This window comes from Hyla sarda, chromosome 6, assembly GCF_029499605.1.
Source record: "Hyla sarda isolate aHylSar1 chromosome 6, aHylSar1.hap1, whole genome shotgun sequence".
Lineage (NCBI taxonomy): Eukaryota > Metazoa > Chordata > Amphibia > Anura > Hylidae > Hyla > Hyla sarda.
This window is the reverse complement of record NC_079194.1, coordinates 133,721,768-133,740,880: the sequence shown is the minus strand read 5'-3', so window position 1 is coordinate 133,740,880 and position 19,113 is coordinate 133,721,768. Positions and strand designations below refer to the sequence as shown.

Below are 19,113 nucleotides of genomic sequence, written 5' to 3'. Positions count from 1 at the left end.
ATCCCTCCAGTAACCTAGCAACGCGTCGTCCGTTAGCCACACCCCACACTTTTCAGCCTATCAGTTTGGAGGCGGCTAGAGAGGCGCTTTAAATTCTTAACCCCTTCGTACTGGGACGACAGCAGCTTCGATTCCTGATCACTGAGGAGAGCGGGCGAGGCGGTGCGGGAAGAGTTAACAGGGACTAGGCGGCAGATTCGTAGTCACAGCCCGGTCGGAGAGCTTCGGTCAGTACTGGAGATCGCTGCCTGCAGAGCACACAGCACCATGGAGCAGCCGGTAAGTGCTGTCAACTGTCTGTGGAGGAACTAGAAGGCCCAGCAAGACGTTATGGGGGGGGGGGGGGGGAGAACAACAACTACAACTTGTATTTCTGTATGCAGATGTCATGCTGAGCATTATAGTCCTCCTGCTATTATACCTTGTCTGTTCGTGTATGCCAGACCCCTCAATGTGTATAATATACACCCCAATTCCTATACAGTATTACCCCAGTGTACACATAGCTCCCCACTTCTGTATGCTCACATCCTGGGACAATGACATACCCCACACCCCTGGACGGTGCACCTGCCCAGTACGTACCCCCCCCACACCCCTGGACGGTGCACCTGCCCAGGACGTACCCCCCCCCCACACCCCTGGACGGTGCACCTGCCCAGGACGTACCCCCCCCCCCCACACCCCTGGACGGTGCACCTGCCCAGGACGTACCCCACACCCCCCACACCCCTGGACGGTGCACCTGCCCAGGACGTACCCCCCCCCCCCACACCCCTGGACGGTGCACCTGCCCAGGACGTACCCCCCCCCCCACACCCCTGGACGGTGCACCTGCCCAGGACGTACCCCCCCCCCCACACCCCTGGACGGTGCACCTGCCCAGGACGTACCCCCCCCCACACCCCTGGACGGTGCACCTGCCCAGGACGTACCCCCCCCCACACCCCTGGACGGTGCACCTGCCCAGGACGTACCCCCCCACACCCCACACCCCTGGACGGTGCACCTGGCCAGGATGTACCCCCCCCCACACCCCTGGACGGTGCACCTGGCCAGGACGTACCCCCCCCACACCCCTGGACGGTGCACCTGGCCAGGACGTACCCCCCCCACACCCCTGGACGGTGCACCTGGCCAGGACGTACCCCCCCCCCCCCACACCCCTGGACGGTGCACCTGCCCAGGACGTACCCCACACCCCCCACACCCCTGGACGGTGCACCTGCCCAGGACGTACCCCACACCCCTGGACGGTGCACCTGCCCAGGACGTACCCCACACCCCCCACACCCCTGGACGGTGCACCTGCCCAGGACGTACCCCACACCCCTGAACGGTGCACCTGCCCAGGACGTACCCCACACCCCCCACACCCCTGGACGGTGCACCTGCCCAGGACGTACCCCACACCCCCCACACCCCTGGACGGTGCACCTGCCCAGGACGTACCCCCCCCCCCCACACCCCTGGACGGTGCACCTGCCCAGGACGTACCCCCCCCACACCCCTGGACGGTGCACCTGCCCAGGACGTACCCCCCCCCCCCCCCCCCCACCCCTGGACGGTGCACCTGCCCAGGACGTACCCCCCCCCCCCCACACCCCTGGACGGTGCACCTGCCCAGGACGTACCCCCCCCCCCCCACACCCCTGGACGGTGCACCTGCCCAGTACGTACCCACCCCACACCCCTGGACGGTGCACCTGCCCAGGACGTACCCCACACCCCCCACACCCCTGGACGGTGCACCTGCCCAGGACGTACCCCCCCCCCCACACCCCTGGACGGTGCACCTGCCCAGGACGTACCCCCCCCCACACCCCTGGACGGTGCACCTGCCCAGGACGTACCCCCCCCCCACACCCCTGGACGGTGCACCTGCCCAGGACGTACCCCCCCCCCCACACCCCTGGACGGTGCACCTGCCCAGGACGTACCCCCCCCCCCACACCCCTGGACGGTGCACCTGCCCAGGACGTACCCCCCCCCCACACCCCTGGACGGTGCACCTGCCCAGGACGTACCCCCCCCCCACACCCCTGGACGGTGCACCTGCCCAGGACGTACCCCCCCCCACACCCCTGGACGGTGCACCTGCCCAGGACGTACCCCCCCCCACACCCCTGGACGGTGCACCTGCCCAGGACGTACCCCCCCCCACACCCCTGGACGGTGCACCTGCCCAGGACGTACCCCCCCCCACACCCCTGGACGGTGCACCTGCCCAGGACGTACCCCCCCCCACACCCCTGGACGGTGCACCTGCCCAGGACGTACCCCCCCCACACCCCACACCCCTGGACGGTGCACCTGGCCAGGACGTACCCCCCCCACACCCCTGGACGGTGCACCTGGCCAGGACGTACCCCCCCCCCCCCCCACACCCCTGGACGGTGCACCTGCCCAGGACGTACCCCACACCCCCCACACCCCTGGACGGTGCACCTGCCCAGGACGTACCCCACACCCCTGGACGGTGCACCTGCCCAGGACGTACCCCACACCCCCCACACCCCTGGACGGTGCACCTGCCCAGGACGTACCCCACACCCCTGAACGGTGCACCTGCCCAGGACGTACCCCACACCCCCACACCCCTGGACGGTGCACCTGCCCAGGACGTACCCCACACCCCCCACACCCCTGGACGGTGCACCTGCCCAGGACGTACCCCCCCCCCCCCCACACCCCTGGACGGTGCACCTGCCCAGGACGTACCCCCCCCACACCCCTGGACGGTGCACCTGCCCAGGACGTACCCCCCCCCCCCCCACCCCTGGACGGTGCACCTGCCCAGGACGTACCCCCCCCACACCCCTGGACGGTGCACCTGCCCAGGACGTACCCCCCCCCCCCCCCACACCCCTGGACGGTGCACCTGCCCAGGACGTACCCCCCCCCCCCCACACCCCTGGACGGTGCACCTGCCCAGGACGTACCCCCCCCCCCCCCCCACACCCCTGGACGGTGCACCTGCCCAGGACGTACCCCCCCCCCCCCCCCCACACCCCTGGACGGTGCACCTGCCCAGGACGTACCCCCCCCCCCCCCCCCACACCCCTGGACGGTGCACCTGCCCAGGACGGTGCACCTGCCCAGGACATACCCCCCCCCCCCACACCCCTGGACGGTGCACCTGCCCAGGACGTACCCCCCCCCCCACACCCCTGGACGGTGCACCTGCCCAGGACGTACCCCCCCCCCCCACACCCCTGGACGGTGCACCTGCCCAGGACGTACCCCCCCCCCACACCCCTGGACGGTGCACCTGCCCAGGACGTACCCCCCCCCCACACCCCTGGACGGTGCACCTGCCCAGGACGTACCCCCCCACACCCCACACCCCTGGACGGTGCACCTGCCCAGGACGTACCCCCCCACACCCCACACCCCTGGACGGTGCACCTGCCCAGGACGTACCCCCCCACACCCCTGGACGGTGCACCTGCCCAGGACGTACCCCCCCCACACCCCTGGACGGTGCACCTGGCCAGGACGTACCCCCCCCACACCCCTGGACGGTGCACCTGGCCAGGACGTACCCCCCCCCCCCCACACCCCTGGACGGTGCACCTGGCCAGGACGTACCCCCCCCCCACACACCCCTGGACGGTGCACCTGCCCAGGACGTACCCCCCCCCCACACACCCCTGGACGGTGCACCTGCCCAGGACGTACCCCCCCCCCCACACACCCCTGGACGGTGCACCTGCCCAGGACGTACCCCCCCACACACCCCTGGACGGTGCACCTGCCCAGGACGTACCCCCCCACACACCCCTGGACGGTGCACCTGCCCAGGACGTACCCCCCCCCACACCCCTGGACGGTGCACCTGCCCAGGACGTACCCCCCCCCCACACCCCTGGACGGTGCACCTGCCCAGGACGTACCCCCCCCACACCCCTGGACGGTGCACCTGCCCAGGATGTACCCCCCCCACACCCCTGGACGGTGCACCTGCCCAGGACGTACCCCACACCCCCCACACCCCTGGACGGTGCACCTGCCCAGGACGTACCCCACACCCCTGGACGGTGCACCTGCCCAGGACGTACCCCACACCCCCCACACCCCTGGACGGTGCACCTGCCCAGGACGTACCCCGCACCTGCCCAGGACGTACCCCCCCACACCCCTGGACGGTGCACCTGCCCAGGACGTACCCCCCCCCCCCACACCCCTGGACGGTGCACCTGCCCAGGACGTACCCCCCCCCCCCCACACCCCTGGACGGTGCACCTGCCCAGGACGTACCCCACACCCCCCACACCCCTGGACGGTGCACCTGCCCAGGACGTACCCCACACCCCTGGACGGTGCACCTGCCCAGGACGTACCCCACCCCCCCCCCCCCCCACACCCCTGGACGGTGCACCTGCCCAGGACGTACCCTCCCCCACACCCCTGGACGGTGCACCTGCCCAGGACGTACCCCCCCCCCCCCCCCCACACCCCTGGACGGTGCACCTGCCCAGGACGTACCCCACACCCCTGGATTGTGCACAATTTCAGTCCATGTGGGTGCTAGAACATCACATCCCTGTGCTTCTTGTAATAAATATTTTATATGGGGAATTGGGGGATACCAAAAACTGGGCACTGTACAATAATCAGTTATTATGCTTATGTTCTTAGGAGGATCCGTCCCTGGAGAGGAATTTTAAAGGCCACAGAGACACCGTTACCAGTGTGGATTTTAATCCCAACATGAAGCAGATCGGTGAGTGACATGGAGAGCACATGGTCAATGACCTCACATAAATAAGAAAGTCCTACTCCGTGCCCATGTTCTGCTGCTTGTTCCTATGATGCGCCAACCCCATGCGAACTGCCTGCTCATGAGATAACTGGCCGAGGTAAGTCACAAGTGCGGCCAGTGATCAGGGCAGTTCCTGCTGGATTGATGCGTCACAGTAACCAGGAAACATTGTTGAGCAGCAGAAACTGGGAGCGTCGGAAGTGTATAGCTGCACTCACTATTCTGCTGGTGTAGTCACTGGCCCAGATTTATCAACCTTTCTGAGATTTAAAAAAAAGTAATAATAATAAGATAGGAACCAATCACAGCTCAGATTTTCTCGCAGTGCTCTGGTTCAAAAAAAGAGGATGTGCTTGGTTGCTGTCTGAAATAAAAATCTGACTTATTGTTGTCTCAGACAGATTTATAAATCTAAGCCACCATACATAGAGCTGCACTCACTATTCTGCTGGTAAAGTCACTGCATACATATATTCGTTACTTATCCTGTACTGATCCTGAGTTATAACCTGTATTATTATTCAGAGCTTTACTCATTATTTATTAACATAGATGATATTTTAACATATCTCATACACCCACAGCAGAACAAAAAGGCACAGATTGACATGCCCAAAAGGGGTTTAACAGATATTATAAAAAAAAAATACATTAAAGGGGTACTCCGCCCCTACACATCTTATCCCCTATCCAAAGGATAGGGGATAAGATGTTAGATCGCCGCGGTCCCGCTGCTGGGGATCCCTGGGATCCCCGCTGCGGCACCGCGATATCATTACAGCACAGAGCGAGTTCGCTCTGTGCGTAATGACGGGCGATACGGGGGACGGAGCAGCGTGACGTCATGGCGCCGCCCCTCGTGACATCACGGCCCATTCCCTTAATGCAAGTCTATGGGAGGGGGGCGTGACGACCGCCACGCCCCCTCTCATAGACTTGTATTGAAAGGGGCGGGCTGTGACATCACGAGGGGCGGAGCCGTGACGTAACTATGCTCCAGCCCCTGTACTGCCCATCATTACGTGCAGAGCGAACTCGCTCTGTGCTGTAATGATAGCGCGGTGCCGTAGCGGGGATCCCAGGGGTCCCCAGCAGCGGGACCGTGGCGATCTAACATCTTATCCCCTATCCTTTGGATAGGGGATAAGATGTCTAGGGTAGCGGAATACCCCTTTAAGCATATAAAAACATCTGAAAAAAGTTAAGTAAAATTAAACTTCAAACAAGGTTAGTAAGGAAGGATAGTAAGTCAGTAATAATTAAAGGGTAGCTCCCACCATCCTATTTTTTTTTTTTTTTTTTTTTTTTTGCTAGCCCGTTCCCCCTCCGTCCGCATACCCCGTTCCCCCTCCGTCCGCATACCCCGTTCCCTCATTACACTTGCAGTTACTGCAGAGTCCGGCAGCGGGCGTGCAGGGACGGCGGCGGCGATGTGCGGGAGGAGTGGCCTCCCAGCCAGTGGCCGGGGAGCCAATGCGCTCGCTCCCGCCTGTCTGATTGACAGGCAGGGAGCGAGAGCAGCCTAAATGAAAAAGGACTGATTGCCACTCCAAAATCAGTCCTTTTTCAGTAGCCGGTTTTTAAATGTAAATTAAACCTTTTTAATGAAAAAAAAAATAATAAAAGTATATATGTTGTAGTACATAAGTACTACAACATATCAAAAAATAAAGTTAGTGACAGTGCCCATTTAAATAAATAAATAAGGTATCGTGCAGGTAAAAGCTATTTTATCCAACCTACTCATATTTTGTATATCAGTGTGAGTAAGTCATAAATAGCTTTTCTAGCATAATAATAGCCTTGCAGAACCCACATTATTCCCCCCCCCGGCCTGCCAGACAGTACCACACATCATGAGGCTGAGACACCCCCCGCTCTGCCAGACAGTACCACACATCATGAGGCTGAGACACCCCCCGCTCTGCCAGACAGTACCACACATCATGAGGCTGAGACACCCCCCGCTCTGCCAGACAGTACCACAGATCATGAGGCTGAGACACCCCCCGCTCTGCCAGACAGTACCACACATCATGAGGCTGAGACACCCCCCGCTCTGCCAGACAGTACCACAGATCATGAGGCTGAGACACCCCCCCCCGCTCTGCCAGACAGTACCACACATCATGAGACTGAGAACCCCCCCCCCCCCCCGGCCTGCCAGACAGTACCACACATCATGAGGCTGAGACACCCCCCCCCCCCCCCGCTCTGCCAGACAGTACCACACATCATGAGGCTGAGACACCCCCCCCGCTCTGCCAGACAGTACCACACATCATGAGACTGAGAACCCCCCCCCCCGGCCTGCCAGACAGTACCACACATCATGAGGCTGAGACACCCCCCCCCCGGTCTGCCAGACAGTACCACACATCATGAGACTGAGAACCCCCCCCCCCCCCCCCCCCCCGGCCTGCCAGACAGTACCACACATCATGAGGCTGAGACACCCCCGCTCTGCCAGACAGTACCACACATCATGAGGCTGAGACACCCCCCGCCCTGCCAGACAGTACCACACATCATGAGACTGAGAACCCCCCCCCCCCCCCCCCGGCCTGCCAGACAGTACCACACATCATGAGGCTGAGACACCCCCCCCCCCCCCCGCTCTGCCAGACAGTACCACACATCATGAGGCTGAGACACCCCCGCTCTGCCAGATAGTACCACACATCATGAGGCTGAGACACCCCCCCCCCCCCCCCCCCCCCGCTCTGCCAGACAGTACCACACATCATGAGGCTGAGACACCCCCCCCCGGTCTGCCAGACAGTACCACACATCATGAGACTGAGAACCCCCCCCCCCCCCCCCCCCCCCCCGGCCTGCCAGACAGTACCACACATCATGAGGCTGAGACACCCCCCCCCCCGCTCTGCCAGACAGTACCACACATCATGAGGCTGAGACACCCCCGCTCTGCCAGACAGTACCACACATCATGAGGCTGAGACACCCCCCGCCCTGCCAGACAGTACCACACATCATGAGACTGAGAACCCCCCCCCCCCCCCCCGGCCTGCCAGACAGTACCACACATCATGAGGCTGAGACACCCCCCCCCCCCCCCGCTCTGCCAGACAGTACCACACATCATGAGGCTGAGACACCCCCGCTCTGCCAGATAGTACCACACATCATGAGGCTGAGACACCCCCCCCCCCCCCCCCCGCTCTGCCAGATAGTACCACACATCATGAGGCTGAGACCCCGCCCGCTCTGCCAGACAGTACCACACATCATGAGGCTGAGACACCCCCCGCTCTGCCAGACAGTACCACACATCATGAGGCTGAGACACCCCCCGCTCTGCCAGACAGTACCACAGATCATGAGGCTGAGACACCCCCCGCTCTGCCAGACAGTACCACACATCATGAGGCTGAGACACCCCCCGCTCTGCCAGACAGTACCACAGATCATGAGGCTGAGACACCCCCCCCGCTCTGCCAGACAGTACCACACATCATGAGACTGAGAACCCCCCCCCCCCGGCCTGCCAGACAGTACCACACATCATGAGGCTGAGACACCCCCCCCCCCGGTCTGCCAGACAGTACCACACATCATGAGACTGAGAACCCCCCCCCCCCCCGGCCTGCCAGACAGTACCACACATCATGAGGCTGAGACACCCCCCCCCCCCCCCGCTCTGCCAGACAGTACCACACATCATGAGGCTGAGACACCCCCCCCGCTCTGCCAGACAGTACCACACATCATGAGACTGAGAACCCCCCCCCCCGGCCTGCCAGACAGTACCACACATCATGAGGCTGAGACACCCCCCCCCCCGGTCTGCCAGACAGTACCACACATCATGAGACTGAGAACCCCCCCCCCCCCCCCCCCCGGCCTGCCAGACAGTACCACACATCATGAGGCTGAGACACCCCCCGCTCTGCCAGACAGTACCACACATCATGAGGCTGAGACACCCCCCGCCCTGCCAGACAGTACCACACATCATGAGACTGAGAACCCCCCCCCCCCCGGCCTGCCAGACAGTACCACACATCATGAGGCTGAGACACCCCCCCCCCCCCGCTCTGCCAGACAGTACCCACACATCATGAGGCTGAGACACCCCCGCTCTGCCAGATAGTACCACACATCATGAGGCTGAGACACCCCCCCCCCCCCCCCCCCCCGCTCTGCCAGACAGTACCACACATCATGAGGCTGAGACACCCCCCCCCCGGTCTGCCAGACAGTACCACACATCATGAGACTGAGAACCCCCCCCCCCCCCCCCCCCCCCGGCCTGCCAGACAGTACCACACATCATGAGGCTGAGACACCCCCCCCCCCCGCTCTGCCAGACAGTACCACACATCATGAGGCTGAGACACCCCCCGCTCTGCCAGACAGTACCACACATCATGAGGCTGAGACACCCCCCGCCCTGCCAGACAGTACCACACATCATGAGACTGAGAACCCCCCCCCCCCCCCCGGCCTGCCAGACAGTACCACACATCATGAGGCTGAGACACCCCCCCCCCCCCGCTCTGCCAGACAGTACCACACATCATGAGGCTGAGACACCCCCCGCTCTGCCAGATAGTACCACACATCATGAGGCTGAGACACCCCCCCCCCCCCCCCCCCCGCTCTGCCAGATAGTACCACACATCATGAGGCTGAGACCCCGCCCGCTCTGCCAGACAGTACCACACATCATGAGGCTGAGACACCCCCCCCCGCTCTGCCAGACAGTACCACACATCATGAGGCTGAGACACCCCCGACACCCCCCCCCCCCGCTCTGCCAGACAGTACCACACATCATGAGGCTGAGACACCCCCCCCCCCGCTCTGCCAGACAGTACCACACATCATGAGGCTGAGACACCCCCCCCCCCCGGCTCTGCCAGACAGTACCACACATCATGAGGCTGAGACACCCCCCGCTCTGCCAGACAGTACCACACATCATGAGGCTGAGACACCCCCCGCTCTGCCAGACAGTACCACACATCATGAGGCTGAGACACCCCCCCCCCGCTCTGCCAGACAGTACCACACATCATGAGAGTGAGAACCCCCCCCCCCCCCCGGCCTGCCAGACAGTACCACACATCATGAGGCTGAGACACCCCCCCCCGGTCTGCCAGACAGTACCACACATCATGAGGCTGAGACACCCCCGCTCTGCCAGACAGTACCACACATCATGAGGCTGAGACACCCCCCCCCCCCCCGCTCTGCCAGATAGTACCACACATCATGAGGCTGAGACACCCCCCCCCCCCCCCCCCCCCCGCTCTGCCAGACAGTACCACACATCATGAGGCTGAGACACCCCCCGCTCTGCCAGACGGTACCACACATCATGAGGCTGAGACACCCCCGCTCTGCCAGACGGTACCACACATCATGAGGCTGAGACACCCCCCCGCTCTGCCAGACAGTACCACACATCATGAGGCTGAGACACCCCCCGCTCTGCCAGACAGTACCACACATCATGAGGCTGAGACACCCCCCGCTCTGCCAGACAGTACCACACATCATGAGGCTGAGACACCCCCCCCGCTCTGTCAGACAGTCCCACACATCATGAGGCTGAGACACCCCCGACACCCCCCCCCCCCCGCTCTGCCAGACAGTACCACACATCATGAGGCTGAGACACCCCCCCCCCCGCTCTGCCAGACAGTACCACACATCATGAGGCTGAGACAACCCCCCCCCCCCCCCGCTCTGCCAGACAGTACCACACATCATGAGGCTGAGACAACCCCCCCCCCCCCCGCTCTGCCAGACAGTACCACACATCATGAGGCTGAGACCCCCCCCCCCCCCCCCCCGCTCTGCCAGACAGTACCACACATCATGAGGCTGAGACACCCCCCCCGCTCTGCCAGACAGTACCACACATCATGAGGCTGAGACACCCCCCCCCCCCGGCTCTGCCAGATAGTACCACACATCATGAGGCTGAGACACCCCCCCGCTCTGCCAGACAGTACCACACATCATGAGGCTGAGACACCCCCCCCCCCGCTCTGCCAGATAGTACCACACATCATGAGGCTGAGACCCCCCCCCCCCCGCTCTGCCAGACAGTACCACACATCATGAGACTGAGAACCCCCCCCCCCCCCCCGGCCTGCCAGACAGTACCACACATCATGAGGCTGAGACACCCCCGCTCTGCCAGACAGTACCACACATCATGAGGCTGAGACCCCCCCCCCCCCGCTCTGCCAGATAGTACCACACATCATGAGGCTGAGACACCCCCCCCCCCCCCCCGCTCTGCCAGATAGTACCACACATCATGAGGCTGAGACACCCCCGCTCTGCCAGACGGTACCACACATCATGAGGCTGAGACACCCCCCGCTCTGCCAGACAGTACCACACATCATGAGGCTGAGACCCCCCCCCCCCCGCTCTGCCAGATAGTACCACACATCATGAGGCTGAGACACCCCCCCCCCCCCCCCCGCTCTGCCAGATAGTACCACACATCATGAGGCTGAGACACCCCCGCTCTGCCAGACGGTACCACACATCATGAGGCTGAGACACCCCCCGCTCTGCCAGACAGTACCACACATCATGAGGCTGAGACACCCCCCCCCCCCCCCCCGCTCTGCCAGACAGTACCACACATCATGAGGCTGAGACACCCCCCCCGCTCTGCCAGATAGTACCACACATCATGAGGCTGAGACACCCCCCGCTCTGCCAGACAGTACCACACATCATGAGGCTGAGACACCCCCCCCGCTCTGCCAGATAGTACCACACATCATGAGGCTGAGACACCCCCCGCTCTGCCAGACAGTACCACACATCATGAGGCTGAGACACCCCCCCCGCTCTGCCAGACAGTACCACACATCATGAGGCTGAGACACCCCCCCCGCTCTGCCAGACAGTACCACACATCATGAGGCTGAGACACCCCCCCCGCTCTGCCAGATAGTACCACACATCATGAGGCTGAGACACCCCCCCCGCTCTGCCAGACAGTACCACACATCATGAGGCTGAGACACCCCCCCGCTCTGCCAGACAGTACCACACATCATGAGGCTGAGACACCCCCCCCGCTCTGCCAGATAGTACCACACATCATGAGGCTGAGACACCCCCCCCGCTCTGCCAGATAGTACCACACATCATGAGGCTGAGACACCCCCCCCGCTCTGCCAGACAGTACCACACATCATGAGGCTGAGACACCCCCCCCGCTCTGCCAGATAGTACCACACATCATGAGGCTGAGACACCCCCCCCGCTCTGCCAGACAGTACCACACATCATGAGGCTGAGACACCCCCCCCGCTCTGCCAGACAGTACCACACATCATGAGGCTGAGACACCCCCCCCGCTCTGCCAGATAGTACCACACATCATGAGGCTGAGACACCCCCCACTCTGCCAGACAGTACCACACATCATGAGGCTGAGACACCCCCCCGCTCTGCCAGACAGTACCACACATCATGAGGCTGAGACACCCCCCCCCGCTCTGCCAGATAGTACCACACATCATGAGGCTGAGACACCCCCCCCGCTCTGCCAGATAGTACCACACATCATGAGGCTGAGACACCCCCCCCGCTCTGCCAGACAGTACCACACATCATGAGGCTGAGACACCCCCCGCTCTGCCAGACAGTACCACACATCATGAGGCTGAGACACCCCCCCCCCCGCTCTGCCAGACAGTACCACACATCATGAGGCTGAGACACCCCCCCCCCGCTCTGCCAGACAGTACCACACATCATGAGGCTGAGACACCCCCCCCGCTCTGCCAGATAGTACCACACATCATGAGGCTGAGACACCCCCCGCTCTGCCAGACAGTACCACACATCATGAGGCTGAGACACCCCCCCCCGCTCTGCCAGACAGTACCACACATCATGAGGCTGAGACACCCCCCGCTCTGCCAGACAGTACCACACATCATGAGGCTGAGACACCCCCCCCGCTCTGCCAGACAGTACCACACATCATGAGGCTGAGACACCCCCCGCTCTGCCAGACAGTACCACACATCATGAGGCTGAGACACCCCCCCCCCCCCCCCCCGCTCTGCCAGACAGTACCACACATCATGAGGCTGAGACACCCCCCCCGCTCTGCCAGACAGTACCACACATCATGAGGCTGAGACACCCCCCGCTCTGCCAGACAGTACCACACATCATGAGGCTGAGACACCCCCCCCGCTCTGCCAGATAGTACCACACATCATGAGGCTGAGACACCCCCGCTCTGCCAGACAGTACCACAGATCAGCAGTGAAGCACAGATGGTTTCTGCAATCCAGATGGCGTCTGGACGCCTGCGTCATGCCCTGGCTTGATTTGCGCCCGGGTTCTGTAGGCCACACCTGTCTTCCGTTGGTCCTCCTGAGGTCTCTGGTGTTTGTGGTGCCCCCCTCCTTCCCTGCGCAAGTGTGAGCTGGGTTTATTTTTTAAGAATTATAACTATTTTTCAAATTTTCCCTTGACAACAAATTGGAGCTCGCTGAATTGATGACAGGATTCGTCGACCACAAATCCCTTTATTGATTTATCATTGCAGCCCTAAATGTATGTGCACAGGGACTCCACCAGCAGAATAGTGAGTGCTTTTCTAGAATATAATACAGGATCAGTAATGTAATGCATGTACACACTGACTTCACTGGCAGAATAGTGAGCACAGCTTTGGAGTGTAATACAGATTGTAACTCAGGATAGGTACATAAGTAGTGTGTGTGTGTGTGTGTGCTGTTGCAACTTTCTTGTTTGTACATTTTGTATTTGCCACAGCAGCGGGCACCTGTGTATTAGGTTGTTGTGCTGGCTATTTTTCCTTTTGTTTTTACTTTGTAAATTGGGGGGTGTGGCACCCTCTTTAGCCGTGCACCCTACCCCTCTCAGACTGGAGGTGGTTTAGTCAATGGCTGATCAAACATGTCACACAGTCAGAGGCTATATGCACAGCAGAGGTGAGTTATCATGTTAGGGTCCCATCCGATATGAGGCCACCTCCGCGTGGTGGATGGGGGGACACATTTTGATCAAAAAGTACGCTGAGAGCCTCCATTTTTTTGACCTAGAGTGCTGTTGCAACTTTCTTTGTGTGTGTGTATGTATGTATGTGTATATATATATATATATATATATATATATATATATATATATATATATACATACATACATACATACATACATACATACATACACAGGCTCTGCTGTTTATGTACACTCATCCTAGCTGGTGATCAGAGGTAAACATGCATCATAAAGCAGTGGTCTTCAAACTGTGGCCCTCCCAGATGTTGTAAAACTACAATTCACAGCATGCCCGGACAGCCGCTGGCTGTCCGGGCATGCTGAGAGTTGTAGTTTTGCAACCTCTAAAGGGCCACAGTTTGAAGACCGCTATCATAAAGAGTAGTAGATCCAGCACTCTTGTTTTCTTTGTAAAATGTGACTTTAGTATCCGTTAATAGCAGTGACAGGAGTAGATTCTGACAGTACACATGATCTCTGGAAGCCATTGTTTTCATCGCCTCCCGTCACTGCTAATAATGGATGGATACTAATAAAGTGTGATGTTTTTACGAAGAAAGTACGAGTGCTAGATATGCTATCTTATAGGGCAGTGGTCTCCAACCTGCAGACCTCCATATGTTGCAAAACTACAACTCCCAGCATGCCCAGACAGCCATTGGTGGTCTGGGCATGCTGGGAGTTGTAGTTTTGCAACATCTGGAGGTCTACAGGTTGGAGACCACTGTTATAGGGTTACTTACCACCTTCCTCTGCTGGTCCTTGCACCATTGGATGGTGTGTGTGTGTGTGTGTGTGTGTATATATATATATATATATATATATATATATATATATATATATATATACACACACAGTAATTGCGTAAGCTAGTCATTTATCTCTTCTGATGTGTTGGGATTCATACATACATGTTATAGGGTACTCATGTATTCACAGCCAGCGGCTCTATGGACTCATGTGTGATGGTCTGGAATATGAAGCCTCAGATGAGAGCGTATCGCTTTGTGGGCCATAAGGACGCAGTGATGTCTGTGGAATTCTCGCCCTCGGGGCATCTTCTTGCGTCAGCCTCCAGAGATAAGACCGTTCGTCTTTGGGTTCCCAGTGTGTGAGTATTTGGGTTACAATGTCCTTAACTTGCAGGGAGGAGTGTGTGTACTTTTTTATTTTCCTTTCTGCTTTCAGTAAGTGATGGGATATAAACGTGTTTGGTGACTTAAAGGAAAACGTTCACCCTTTCACCCGCACTATGGCCCACATTTATCATTAGCTGTCTACCTCCGTGTTTTTGTTGCGTCTTTTTAAACCCCGTATATTTCCTGTCCTTGCGCCTTTTTTATTAAAAAGGCGCGCGCATCTTGATGATCTTGGCGCAAGCACGGTAATACCCTCAAACCTCTATCTTACACCTTTCTCTTACACTGGTTTTTGTGATAGCGCAGTGGACACGTAGAAGGATTTCCTACACCATCTTGAGCTTGGTGTAAATTTTTGCCGGATTTCTGGTCTTTGCGCCTTTTTAGAAAAGGCGTAATTGATAAAACACGTCCATATCATGCGTACTGCCCAAATCAGTGGATCGTAACTCAAAATCAGCAGAAACTTCTAAACAAAAAGGCGCAAAAACCATACTTTGCGCCAAATTAGTGCCAAATATAGAAGGAAAAAACGGTGTAAACACATTGATAAATGTGGGCCTATGACCCTATACACCGGATTATAGTGCGGGTGAACAGGAGACCGATGCGGGGTCTCAGACTGCTATACCTACCTGCAGTCTGGAGCCCTGATCCCCCGAAGGTCCCCCTCTTCCAGCGCTGACTTGCCCTTTGAGGCGGGCCTGCCGGCTGAATTTAAATATTCATAAGTGTCGGTCACGTGAGCGCTCAGTAGGCATGAGCGCTCACATGACCGGCGCTTATGTATACTCAAATCTAGCCAGCGGGCCCGCCTCCAGAGCGCAAGTCAGCGCTGGAAGAAGGGGACATTTGGAGGAACGGGCTCAGGACTGCAGGTAGGTATAGCAGTCCGAGACCCCGCATCAGTCTACTGTTCACTCGCACTACTGTATCGGGTTATAGTGCGGGTGAACGTTTTCCCTTTAAAACCCATCCTGACCTATTTCTCACAGCTGAAGGTTTGCTTCATTTGTATGTAATTCTGACAATCCGCAATCTGCAGTAATTTCCCTCTTGTCTTGATAGTTTGTTACAGTGTATCAGTTGGGATACCAGGCTATTTAGCTTAAAGTGGTGTTTTGATTTGTTTTATACTGGATTGTATTTGGCCTGGAAGGGTTTTCAGCCTCCGGAAGAATGTAAAGAACAGCAAGCACTGTGTTAGTTCAGTAAGTGTATGATTGATGGCGGTCCGACTGCTAGGATGCTCTGCAAGTCTCAAGAATGGGGTTCTGAATCCCCTGTTGGAATGGAACGAAGGTCATCCATGCTCAGATGGCCAAGCTGTTCTTGGCTCTCTGGCAGCTCCCATAGACATTGAATAAAAGGGTGCTGCATACATATCATGTGCTCCAACAGGAGACTTGGGACGCTATCCTTGCATACATAGCACTTGTAGCCCTTTTGGATTAGAGGGAAAAGGGTTTTCATAAATAATCAAATAATAAAAAATATTGAGTCCAGGCATGGAAACTTCATCTACTGGGTCTATACAAGGTGACAATTGTTAAGCTACTACTCCCCCTAGTGGTGCATTTAAGTAACACACTTATCATTTCACTACACAGGCACCTATTAAATGATTTTTACAAAACACAATCCGATTAGTTGCTAAGTTTTAATATATCTCACCCGTCATCCTGTGCTAAACAAGCCACATTGTCTGAGTGGCACCATATGGTTGTTCCTGCCCTTACGTTCAGCATTAATGGGGCTGTCTGACCCAGACAATCTCTTTTGAACAAAGTTTTTCTCCAGGAGTCTATTTTGAACCCAAGCTTCAGAAAAGTCTATAGACCCTTGGGGGCATTTACTAAGGGGTTTAGTCATTTTTTTCTGACTATTTTTGGCGCAAAATTGTCGCAATTGCGCCTACCCTATAAATTGTGCGACTTTCCCTAGCAAGAGCTAGAAAGTCAAATTTTTTTTTCCCGCTTAATTTACGCAAGTTTTCAGTTTTGACTTGCAGTGGTCAGGAATTTATTAACTGAGACAGTCGCAGTTGCGCAATAAACTGTCGCAACGGCCGTAAAAATTGACTAAATTTACTCCAGCTCCAACATGGAGCAGGAAAAGCTACTGCCGCCCGGGCTCCGACATACTTTCTCCCCGCTACCCTCACTGCGCTACCGGGACACTGCAGTGATTTACATCCCACCCCTCTCACCTGCCAGCGCCACACAACTCCCATCTGTCTGCTGTTGCAAGACTACAAGTCCCAGCATGGCCTTACAGTGAGGACACGCTGGGAGTTGTAGTCTTGTAGCAGCGGGAGCTGAGCGGCGCGGGCGGGAGACAAGGGGAGGGGGGGGGTAGCGGGGAGGCCGTATGAGGAGCCCGGGCGGGAGACAAGGGGGGTAGCGGGGAGACCGTATGAGGAGCCCGGGCGGCTGCACTGTAATGTCAGCCCGGGCTCCTGCCCTGAGAGCCATAGGCTTTGGCTGTCAGGGCATGCTGGGTGTTGTAGTTTTGCAACAGCTGGAGGGCCACAGTTTGCAGACCACTGGTGTGTGGTCTGTAAACTGTAGTCCTCCGGCTGTTGCAAAACTAAACAGCTGAAGGGGACCGGCGAAGAAGTTCACTTACCCTTCCGAGGCTCCAGCGACGATCGCTGACGGAGATCGTCGCGCGGCACTGTCGCGCGGCAGTGTCGTGCAGCGCTGGATCCTACGGAAGCCGGTAAGTTGCGCAAGCTTCCCAACCAGGGTGCCTCCAAATGTTGCAAGACTACAACTCCCAGCATGCCTGGACAGCCATTGGCTGTCCGGGCATGCTGGGAGTTGTAGTTTTGCAACAGCTGGAGGCACCCTTGCTGGGAAACACTGGCCTAAAACAGTGTTTCCCAACCAGGGTGCCTCCAGATGTTGCAAGACTACAACTCCCAGCATGCCTGGACAGCCATTGGCTGTCCGGGCATGCTGGGAGTTGTAGTTTTGCAACAGCTGGAGGCACCCTTGTTGGGAAACACTGGCCTAAAACAGTGTTTCCCAACCAGGGTGCCTCCAGATGTTGCAAGACTACAACTCCCAGCATGCCTGGACAGCCATTGGCTGTCCGGGCATGCTGGGAGTTGTAGTTTTGCAACAGCTGGAGGCACCCTTGTTGGGAAACACTGGCCTAAAACAGTGTTTCCCAACCAGGGTGCCTCCAGATGTTGCAAGACTACAACTCCCAGCATGCCTGGACAGCCATTGGCTGTCCAGGCATGCTGGGAGTTGTAGTTTTGCAACAGCTGGAGGGCCACAGTTTGCAGACCCCTGGTTTGTGGTCTGTAAACTGTAGTCCTCCAGCTGTTGCAAAACTAAACAGCTGAAGGGGACCGGCGAAGAGGTTCACTTACCCTTCCGAGGCTCCAGCGACGATCGCTGTCGGAGATCGTCGCGCGGCACTGTCGTGCAGCGCTGGATCCTACGGAAGCCGGTAAGTTGCGCAGGCTTCCCAACCAGGGTGCCTCCAGTTGTTGCAAGACTACAACTCCCAGCATGCCTGGACAGCCTTTGACTGTCCAGGCATGCTGGGGCTTGTAGTTTTGAAACATCTGGAGGCACCCTGGTTGGGAAACACTGTTTTAGGCCAGTGTTTCCCAGCCAGGTTGCCTCCAGATGTTGCAAAACTACAACTCCCAGCATGCCTAGACAGCCTTTGACTGTCCAGGCATGCTGGGACTTGTAGTTTTGCAACATCTGGAGGCACCCTGGTTGGGAAACACTGTTTTAGGCCAGTGTTTCCCAGCCAGGTTGCCTCCAGATGTTGCAAAACTACAACTCCCAGCATGCCTAGACAGCCTTTGACTGTCCAGGCATGCTGGGACTTGTAGTTTTGCAACATCTGGAGGCACCTTGGTTGGGAAACACTGTTTTATTCCAGTGTTTCCCAGCCAGGTTGCCTCCAGATGTTGCAAAACTACAACTCCCAGCATGCCTAGACAGCCTTTGACTGTCCAGGCATGCTGGGACTTGTAGTTTTGCAACATCTGGAGGCACCCTGGTTGGGAAACACTGTTTTAGGCCAGTGTTTCCCAACCAGGGTGCCTCCAGATGTTGCAAGACTACAACTCCCAGCATGCCTGGACAGCCTTTGACTGTCCAGGCATGCTGGGGCTTGTAGTTTTGCAACATCTGGAGG

The 19,113-nt window shown here is 58.2% G+C and overlaps 1 protein-coding gene across 3 annotated transcripts in view; it reads left to right on the top strand.

Moving 5' to 3' along the window:
• The first annotated feature begins 20 nt into the window (after positions 1-20).
• POC1A (POC1 centriolar protein A) overlaps positions 21-19,113 on the top strand; it is a 38,011-nt gene continuing 18,918 nt past the window's right edge. The window contains exons 1-3 of one of the 3 annotated variants that reach the window (XM_056525055.1): positions 21-279; positions 4,642-4,726; positions 14,747-14,918. In XM_056525055.1, coding sequence (XP_056381030.1) covers positions 268-279; positions 4,642-4,726; positions 14,747-14,918 — 269 coding nt within the window. In that variant the 5' untranslated portion in view covers positions 21-267. Of the gene's footprint in view, positions 280-4,641; positions 4,727-14,727; positions 14,919-19,113 lie in introns of all 3 variants that reach the window. The other 2 variants (XM_056525054.1, XM_056525053.1) reach the window with 2 other exon arrangements.